At 36.6% G+C, this 10,889-nt stretch overlaps 1 protein-coding gene across 1 annotated transcript; it reads right to left on the bottom strand.

The window, feature by feature from the left end:
• Positions 1 to 5,342: 5,342 nt before the first annotated feature.
• On the bottom strand, positions 5,343 to 9,968 carry LOC106754703 (phosphatidylinositol 4-phosphate 5-kinase 2). The gene is made up of 9 exons (XM_014636762.2): positions 9,873 to 9,968; positions 8,640 to 9,699; positions 8,395 to 8,559; positions 8,138 to 8,303; positions 7,862 to 7,972; positions 7,555 to 7,748; positions 7,330 to 7,460; positions 7,180 to 7,237; positions 5,343 to 6,133 (listed from the first exon to the last, which is right to left on the bottom strand). The coding sequence occupies exons 2-9, from the start codon at positions 9,620 to 9,622 to the stop codon at positions 5,824 to 5,826; spliced, it is 2,118 nt and encodes a 705-aa protein (XP_014492248.1). The 5' UTR covers positions 9,623 to 9,699; positions 9,873 to 9,968; the 3' UTR covers positions 5,343 to 5,823.
• Positions 9,969 to 10,889: the final 921 nt, after the last annotated feature.

Genomic DNA, 10,889 nt, shown 5'->3' with positions numbered 1-10,889 from the left:
GGGGCCATATTGTACTTTTTCTGTTGATGGTTTCAAATATTTCTTAACTATAGTGGATGATATGTCTAGATTCACATGGATTAAATTGATGGCAAGTAAGTCTGATACAAGATCACATCTTATTGGCTTTGTTTCTTATATCAAAACTCAATTTGACATTGATGTAAAAGTTGTTAGATCAGATAATGGTAATGAGTTTGCAACGACAGATTTTATAGACAAAAAGGGATACAACATCAATTATCTTGTGTTGAAACACCTCAACAAAATGGAATTGTTGAGAGAAAACATCAACACATTCTCAATGTTGCTAGATCTTTAATGTTTCAATCTCATTTGCTGATAGTTTTCTGGTCTTTTGCTGTTTGTTATGTTGTGCAACTCATTAATATTTTACCTTCCACAGTTTTGGCATATTTTTCTCCATCTCAGCTGTTACACAATGTTAAACCTGACATTTCTTACTTGCGAGTTTTTGGCTCACTTTGCTATGCTTCAACTCTTCAAGCACATAGAACAAAATGTGTTTTACTTGGTTATAAAACAGGAGTAAAAGGCTACCTTTTGTTAGATTTCAACTCAAGGTAAATTTTTCTATCAAGGAATGTAGTATTTTATGAAAACATATTTCCTTTTCTTACTAGTGACAAGCACTCACCTATTGATACACAAAATTTAAATTCATTGGATTTGGTCACCAAAATCAATTCATCTCCATCACCTTTTTTCTCAAAAGTTACTGATCAACCCTCTTTACCACATACATCTCCTCCTTCTATTGTTCTAGACCTTGTTAGTTTTTCTTCTCAACCTGTTTCTGTTGAACCTATCACTGCTACTCCACAAAGGAAACCAACCAGGCCAACACATAAACCATCTTATTTGCAGGACTATCATTGCAACATGTTATCTACTTCTTCTGCCACTCAGTCATCCACAGATACCTTATATCCTATCTCTTCCTATCTCTCATATGATCCATTATCATCTCTTCATAAATCATATGTCTTGAATCTTTTCCAAGTTAGTGAACCTAAAACCTATAACCAAGCCATCAAACATGATTGTTGGAGAAATGCCATGGATCAAGAAATTGCAGCTTTAGAAAATACTAAAACTTGGGTTTTGACTGATCTACCTAATGGAAAGCAACCTATCGGATGTAAATAGGTATACAAAATAAAGAGGCATGCTGATGGGAGTATTGAACAATATAAGGCAAGGTTAGTAGCCAAAGGCTACACACAACAGGAAGGCTTAGATTACTTTGAGACTTTTTCACCTGTTGTCAAACTCACAACAGTAAGATTGGTTCTGGCTTTAGCAACTTCTAAACATTGGTATTTACATCAACTAGATGTAAATAATGCTTTTTTACATGGGGATCTAGATGAAGAGGTATACATGTCTCTTCCTCTTGGCTACAAAACAGAAAAACCAGGCCAAGTTTGCAAGTTGTTGAAGTCTTTATATGGACTCAAGCAGGCCTCTAGACAATGGAATTACAAGTTCACAACTACTTTACTTTCTTTGGGCTACATACAATCAAAATCAGATTATTCACTTTTTGTCAAAAGTGATTCTGCTCATATCATCGTCTTACTTGTTTATGTAGATGATATAGTTTTGGCAGGTGATGACATTCAGGAAATCCAAACTATGAAGGTTCTATTGAATGCAAAGTTCAAAATTAAAGACCTAAGCCAACTCAAGTATTTTCTGGACTTAGAAATTGCAAGATCTCAACAGGGCATTAATTTGTCACAAAGGAAGTATGCTTTAGAGTTACTAGAAGATGCATGATTGTTGGGATGTCAACCTGTTTCTACTCCCATACAGCCAGGCACAAAATTCTCTAAGACAGAAGGAAAACCCTATTCAGATGTGCAAGCCTATAGAAGACTTCTTGGCAGGTTATTATATCTAACCAACACAAGACCAGATTTATGTTTTGCTGTTAGTACTCTCAGTCAATTTCTTTTCAATCCTTTGGAAGATCACTATGCAGCAGAATAAGGATCCTGAGATATATCAAGAAAAATCCAGGACAAGGATTATTCTTTCCCTCCAACACAGAACATTCTCTCAAGGCTTTTAGTGATTCTGATTGGGCTGCTTCCTTGATACTAGAAGGTCTGTGACTGGTTTTAATGCGTTCTATGGTGCATCCTTAATCAGCTAGAAATCCAAGAAGCAAGATACTATATCTAGATCATCAACTGAAGCAGAATATAGAGCCTTAGCTTCCATAATATGTGAAATTCAATAGCTTTTGTATTTGCTCCATGATTTGAAACAACCTCTACCACAACCAGTTCCTCTGTTTTGTGACAATCAATCTGCTATACGAATTGCATAGAATCCAGCCATGCATGAGAGGACAAAGCACATTGAAATTGATTGTCATCTCATAAGGGATAAAGTTTATGCTGGTGTAATTAAGCTCCTGCCTATTTCTACTTCATCACAACTTGCAGACATTCATACTAAAGCTTTGCATCCAGCACAATTTCAATCTTTGTTGTCCAAGCTGAGCATTAAGGATATATATGTTGTAGCTTGAGGGGGGATATTCGAATTATTTTATTCTCTGTTCATATATTTTATACTTATATTCCTTTTTTATATTGCTCTGAACAATTATATATATCAATTGTACTCTCTCCTTATCATTCAATAAGAAATACAATATTTGTGTGTGGTATTGATCATATGTGCGACACTGCACCACTCTAGGTTTATTTTGTACTTTTCTTTATGGTTATTTCTATTGTTCAATTTAAATTAATGTGATTTCTATATTTGAAATCCCCATTACAAACATACAACTTTCATCTAAATATTGTTATTTCCATAACACGTGCAAATTAAAATAGTTAATATAAGTAGTGAGTTGTATAAAATAAATGAAATAAATTTATGTGAATGCTTTTGAAAACTTAGGATAAAACTATAATTTAGAAAAATGAACTGATATCCACCTACTTCCCCTATCACAACTCAAGAATTATGTAAGACAGATTATAGCAATGGGCAGTATCATAGCATGTGCAATCCATTTCAACTTGTAAAATAGTTAAGCAAAGCATATTATATGTAGAATTAGTTACTCATAGATATTTTATCAAATATTTTCATAAACAATAAATATTTTTAATTAAATACCCTTTAATTATTGTAGTATTATTTTATTATCTGTTGCATAATTGGTCCAATAACTTAAAAGTTGGCTCAAATATAATCCAACATCAATAAAATTATTTGACTTGATTAACCAATATTGTTGAAACAAATACACTGAACGACCCTGAGTGGATAAACTAATTCGATTTATACTATGTACAATACATATATAATATTCATTTTTTCTTTGTCTCTTATATCATTCAACCACATATTACGGAAGAAAACATGTTATAAGTTAGTTTGATGAATATTTTTAGGCAATCAACCAAACCAAACTAACTAATACGAATCGACTTTGGATGCATGGTTTTGATTGACAATAGGGTCATTTTTTCTCTTCAGAAAATGAAAACATAAAAATCTGAACATTACTTCATGTTAGAAAGATAGTCCTTTGTGCGGCTTCATGACTCTGTTGTGTCTATGTGCCAACTTATTCCTTTATGTTATTAATTGTTTGATTTGCCCTTGCTGCTGGTTCCTGACCACTTTTGTTCCCACTATATATCATCTCATTTAATTCTTTGTTGTTCACTATCACCAAAGAGGATTTTGCTTGCTGGGATATTCCATATTTCAATGATGTATGTGTAATTAATTGTTTTTATTTCGTTTTCCTGTTTCATTTCACATGTTGCAAAATGAATTAGATCCACCGATGGTGATTGTATCTTTGTCACTAGTGCGTGTGTTGTGCTCATGATTAGTTGCAATTTGAAAAAGTTCAAAACAAAACATTTATCCAAAAAATAGTTTCAAAAATGTATTGTTAGAAAATTGTACAATAAACTGATGATATTAAAATTCTCACAAGTCAATATGGCCAATAGTTTATTTTTACATATTTTCAATAAAGTAATATTGTTGTAACTGTTACAAATCTATATTAAAAGTCTTACACCAAGTATTAACTTGAGACAACACTTTCAACTCGATTTTTATATTGTTTTAGCTAAAAGTCAACCCTTACGTGAATTATAAATAAGTCAAGTAATGTAAAGTTTAATAACATAATGCAAGAAGCAAAGCTAAGTCCAAATGAATATATATATATATATATATATATATATATATATATATATATATATATATATAATATTGGTTGAAAATAATATGGTAAAAAAATAATCTTTTTGAAACGAAAGTACACAAATAAAAACAAAAATAGAAACAGATCATAAATTTGATGTGATTCGTTACCTCAAAATTTATATTCACGACTATTTAACAAAAATAGTATTTACTCAAAAGTGATTTAGTTAAGGATGGATATTAAATATCTTTTTTATTTTTCTGCTATGAATTATTTTCTTTCCAACTAGACTATTGGCTAATTTCACTCACAGTATTATAATTCTCATTTGAGGAGTGCAAAACAAATCCATGTTCAGGCAGGGGGAATTTTGGCTGATGGGGGTAAATTTATTGCTCTCTTGGATCTAGTAAAGGATAGTTTAGCTTTTGCAGAAGAAATAAAAGTTTACTATATTCCATGCAAGAGACAATAGCTCACTCCAACAACAAAATAAGCCCAGCCAGATTCTGGATCAAAGCAGGCAAAGCAGCGCAGTAGAGTTATATATAAGAGCCTTCTCTTCTCGACTTCATTCCACTCATCTTGTTCACAAGATCATTAGATCATGTTATGTCAAATAAAACATCTAAACACGAATTACTTCACTTCAAAGGACAAAACCATTAACTGTGCAGATAGGGTCAAGTTTCACTATTTTTCTGTTATTAAAATACAGGGGCAGCACAACATGCATAGATAGCTATTGCTCTCAAATACCAAACAGGTTCACATTACGTGTCCAAATTTATTCCTTTGTCGTGTTGTTTGTTTCTTGGTATTGTTCAAAAGAAGAAAAAAGGACACACCCTTGTATTATTGTCATTCTGCTTTTTTTAAACTTGGTTTATATAGAGTGACAAAGAAAGAACATGAACCATGGAATCACCCAACTCTTTCTTTCTTGTGCTTTTCTCTTCTTTTCATGCCTTATTCACTGCAAAAGCGAAAACACCCATTTGAATCCATACAGTAGAGAGAGAGAGAGAGAGAGAGACTGAGACAGAGGGGTCCTCTGTGGGAACTTTTCTTTGTTGTTCAACAGGCAAACCTTCTGTTTTTGATCTAACCAACCAAAAATGTATGTTCCCTCAATTCAATTCCTTTATTCATCTTTAACTGTACACCCCCCGGTCAAATATGAATTCCTCCATACCCATTTTTCTATTCCCTATACCCCCTTCTCTCCACAACCACAACCAAAAGTCATCAAAAAAGAATACCTCATCACATGCCCTATGATGCATTTTACATTTACAACCAACTATCGTCTCAATCTCTCCCCTCAATGAAAAAAATAACAAACAAAACTAAATAAAGCATCCCCTGCCATGTCTATCATCTACCAACACCCCCCACCAGTTTTCACTTTTCATTCCATTTGCAATGGCTATGAGAAAAATTTAGCCATCAAGAATTTAATTTTGGCATCAACATCTCTGTTCAAACTTTAAATCGCCAACATTTGCAGCATTCACTGACATGTCCTGATCCTGATGCTAAGGTGTCACCACGCCGAAGTTGGTCCCGTTTCAGTTCCAATTGTCTCTCTCCAAGTATATCTATCATTTGTCCTCCACAAAGATTCTATGTATGAAATCCCTAAACCTTTTGGAGTATAGCTTGGGATCAACGGCTGAGATGGAGGAGGGATCCACTTGCAGCGACTTGTATGCATGCTCTAGCTTTTTGCTTATATCATAATCTTGGAGAATGTCAATTATGCCAAAGTATAGGATTACATCAGAGACCTCACCACCACTCTCTGAAGGGGTAGAATTGCTACTTCCAGTACCAGTGTGCTGATCCAACCCAGCTTTACACACTCTCTCAGCTCTGGCAGGCATGTTTGTTCCCAGTCGAATTAGAAGTCCCCTGAAATACCAAGAATCACCATAATTTACTGAAATACTAGAATTAGAATTCAAATCAAATATTTGCATAATTGGTATATAAACCAACCATCAGAAAGGGAGAACCATAAATTTGTACATTGATTTGGTTAATATAGTTCAGTTGATTAAATAAAATCTTAAAAGTAGAAACATAAACAAAAAGACTTGTATATACTAGCAAATATTGGTCACATTTTTGTGCTATATATACATACATAATATATATCTCCCGAGCTTCAAAAGTCCTAACAGCAACCACTGCTTTATGAATATCACAATCGCAATTGCGAGTCAACTAACAACTAGCTTTGCAAAGAAGGGTTTGCCCTTCTTAGAAAAATCAGAAGACCCCACCAGCATTTGTTGTCAATAAAACTACCTCCAATTTTGTCAATGATAACTCAAGTCATTTTCGGTCCATCTCCACCAACAGAATCATTTTCCAAAATGGAGATAACTAGCAAGTTACCTGCTCCTAAATCACCAATGGAGGGGCTAATTTATTTGCAATTGCTTTATTTCTACATGCGTGTGGGCCATATTGATAGTTTAAGACATGCATTTTGCTTTTGTTTGTTTTATGACTGGGTCCAGACAGACTAAGGCTCGAAGAACATGGCACATGCATGCAAAATTAGTCATGGAAGTGAAAGCTATGGCTACCAATGGGTGTAAGTATCAAGAGACTAATACAGGTATAACCCCACTAAGCCATCTATGGTCATAAAATATTGCAACTTAGAATGGTCCATCTTTTCCCGAAGCAAATATCATTAATTGACTAGGAATAGTCCATCTTCAAGAAATGAGGGGTTGCATTGGAAGTCACATGACCGCTCAAGCTAATAATAGAACTGCACAAAGATCTCTAAAATCCCTAGATGTTTTCCTTCTTTTGGGAATATAAATGAAAAATTCAAGGAAGTCAATAATTTCTGTTTATTTCCAAGACTTCATAGGAATTTATTCGTCATGATGAGACAACAAAAACAGTCAGATACTGTGGATAAATGGTAAAGGGCATACCGGCCTATGGGTATCCACTTCATATCTTGTGTGTCATCATTTTGCATGTCTCTCTTGCCTGTTATACCCATAAATTCCAAAAAGAAATTACTTCTCGGATCCAATCAATTAATTCAAATGAAGAGAAACACAGAACAACGAGGAAGTAACCTGAACACAACTCATTGGTTAAACTCTTCCCGTCATCAACTGAGCTATCATCACGGAAATGAAGGCCAATCAAAAAACTGTAATCCATTATTCCCTCTGCTTCCAAGAATTCACAGTCTCTATCAAGTTGCCTGAACAGAAGTCATCACACGAGACCAAAATTGAGAGCACAAAAAATGTTCAAAGTAAAAGCAATATGTAAAACCCTGGAAGCAGATTCTATACCATTTTAGCTCTTGAAACCAAGACTGTTCCAGGCGGAAGACAAAACAAAGATCAAGGTCTTTAAGAGTGGTAGTCTCATCGATCTCCTCCCGAGGTTTATCGGTTGTTCGACCATGAGAAGAACCTTTGAGGTCAAACCGCCTATGGATCCGATACTCCGAACAAAATACATTGGCCATCACAATAAACCGAGTCTGTTTTCCACAATGTAATTTACAAGTGTGGATATAGTTGTAAGTTGTTGCAAGTATACACTCACAGTAAACCAGTGGAAAGCAAAGTTCAAATAAGGTAAGTTCATTCCTACCTTTTGACCTCCAATTGGTTTGACACAGTGAACCCCCAAAAATTTTGTTACCAGCGAATTCTTGTAATGACACACATGTTGATAGTAACTGGTAAGCATCCTGGTGAGCACCTGAAATGGCCACCAACTAATTATTGAATGGTGAATAACCACAGAAAAATGGACAGTGGCCTAGAACTGAAAGTGAGACCTCACCGTACTAAATATAGGTTTTATGGTTTTCTTTCTCATAAAAAATGAATGCATCTTAAAGTGTAGTTAAGGATGGCAACTAACCTTGACTTCAGACTTCTTCAAGGTTTTGATAATGAACCGGTCGTCCTGAGTGAGGTAAAAGAAGCTTCCACTTTTGCCAGGAGAAGACATCTCCCTCAGTGTGTCATTGCCGCAAATAGCAAGCATGTAATCCGCAGGATCTATTCCAAATAATTCCCTTAGATGTCTAAATGCCCACCAAGACATAGCAATAATTAGTACAACACCAATCCAACAAAGTTCACGGAAAATGAAAACTCATGTCCATTACTCGATACCTGAACACCATAGGACAATAATCTTTCCACCTGAAGTCCACAGATTGATGAGGAGGTGTAAACTTAGACCCCTCTGGGGGGAACCTCGTCCAGAACTTCTCCTTCGGATCAAAATCCCCGGGCCTAAGCTCTCGCAAAACAGAAGTATGCTTTCCAACAGAGTATCTACAAGAACAATTCAGTCCTCAAAGGGATGTATCTAGTTAAATTAAACAACTAGTATAGGTAAAATCAAAGTAAAATACCTAATACCCAGTTGAAGATTGAGCATCAAATCATAATTCTTATGCCCTTTGGAAACAGTGTGACCAGGCTTCTTAACATCCCCATCAACAGAACCACAAGGACTCCTCTGCAACTGCACATCACTCTCACACCCTGTGCCTCCTCCACCACCACCACCACCATAAAACACAGAAGCCTCCACAATGTCACAAGTGATATCCCCAGCCTCGCCATCAAGCTCCCAAATGCAAATCCGGGGAAAACTCACACTCTTTATGTTGTTGTTGTTGTTGTTACAACACTCATCCACCGACACACGTTTCTCATTGACAAACTCCTTCCCCCAATTCCCAGAGGAGGTGCTCCCATCGCGCCATGTGAAGACGCCTCTCCCTTTGGGAACCCCGTTCTCCCAACACCCCTCGTAACGGTTCCCGTTCTTCCACACAAGCACGCCCTTCCCAGAGATGGCGCCATTCTTCCACTCCCCGACGTACTCATTCCCGTTCCGCCACGTGTACCTTCCCTCCCCCTCCTGCAGGTTGCACCGCCACCACCCCTCGTACACGTCGCCGTTCGCGTACCGCTTCTCCCCGAACCCGTGCTTCCTGTCCGAGAGCCGCGCATCGCGATACATCTCCCCGTCGACGCCGACGAAGGTCTCGGGGCCGTGCATCCTCCCGGCAGCAAACTCGCCCTTGTAGGTTGCACCAGAGGGCAAGGAGAATCGCCCCTTGCTGCACGCCTTTCCCTTCCTCCACCCTCCCTCGTACATGCACCCGTCCAACCAGAGGTACTTCCCACTGGCGACCAGCGCGTTTCTCGAGAGGCTGCCGCTGTAGAGGTATCCGTTCGGGAGCGCCCTCTCCACAGTCTCGGGAGACACCCGGCGCGTCCTCGTTGGACGGCGGCACAACGGCGGTGGCAGTAGGAGCTCGATGTCCTTTGTGGGTGCGTTGTTGTCCTCTTGTTGCTTCGACAGTGTGAACAGCGTCTCTTGCATTTTTCCTAAGCTCCTGAAGACAGCGTCACATTTGAAAAGCCGTTGCGAACTCTCTAACGGTAATAATGGTGTTCCTGCTGCGAGCAATGGAAGAGATTATCCACAGAGAAAGAGAGAGATGAGAAGTGAGTCACAGTGCCTTGGGAAAAGAGAAATAATAACCGGACAAGTAACAGAGAGAGAAAGTAGTTATGGTTATGGTTATGGTTATGTTAAGGACAATAGTTATGGTTAAGGACAGCAACATTACCATAGCAGGCGCCAAAAGCACTGTTCTGTTCCTCTTCCTCACTTTAATTTCCATACTAAACATCTGCATTAGCTTTTCTGTTGTTTTGGATTTCCTTTACGCATGGCTTCCACCTTAATTTCGTAAAGGAGTTAATGTTTTGTTTAAGAATACAATTCTTTTCATAAGTAAAAAAAAAATGAACAGATTTTTTTCGACAAAACAGAACATATTTATCGTTTTTTCATTAAATTTAAAATACGTCAGAGAATGTTATTAAGTAACAAAATAAATAATGAATTAATAAAAAAAATAATACGTGTATAATGTGAAAATATTATAAAAAAAACCTGTGTCGAAATGTTTTTTTTAAAAAAACTAACTTATTTTTGCAAGGAGGGCAAATCCCAAGGGTGAAGGGGGCCAATCCAATTTGAGAAACATTGTCAATCAATCTCAGTGTTATGTTAATATAACATTATTAATAACAACAATTAACTGTTGAATCAGAAACACTGAAATAGTTGGCGTCACGCATAATAATCCCACCCACCATCACCTTAACATGTTTTTGTGAACTTTGATGTAAAAAAAATGGTGGCACGATGAAATTAGGAGAAGCAGTAAGTGGTGGGGCTGGTGAAAGCGATAGAATGAATGAAATACGAAAGTAGCATATGTTACGTGACTTTGCGTCATGTTACCATCCCTATATCATATGCAACACTTACTATTTTATGAACAAAAATGTGATTCCTAGCTAGGTTCTGCATCACACCAAACAACATACATTTTCATGACCTACGTGGGTATTATGTGCATCCTTTTGAAAAGTGTGAAATGTGAAAGAATGTTATTACACTTGTTTTCATGCTAGTAACAACTTATAAATGTGCATCTTGATATTTATTAATATGTGAAGTGAAGCATTGAGTTATTAGAGAAAGAGGAAAAAGTGGTGTGTTGGTTTGATTTTAAGAAATTATAACAAAACATATCTGATCTTCCATATTTGTTGCAATGATTTCTGGGCCACAA

This window comes from Vigna radiata, unplaced genomic scaffold (assembly GCF_000741045.1).
Source record: "Vigna radiata var. radiata cultivar VC1973A unplaced genomic scaffold, Vradiata_ver6 scaffold_201, whole genome shotgun sequence".
NCBI lineage: Eukaryota > Viridiplantae > Streptophyta > Magnoliopsida > Fabales > Fabaceae > Vigna > Vigna radiata.
The sequence above is the reverse complement of the archived record's forward strand: the minus strand, read 5'-3'. Positions and strand labels throughout refer to the sequence as shown.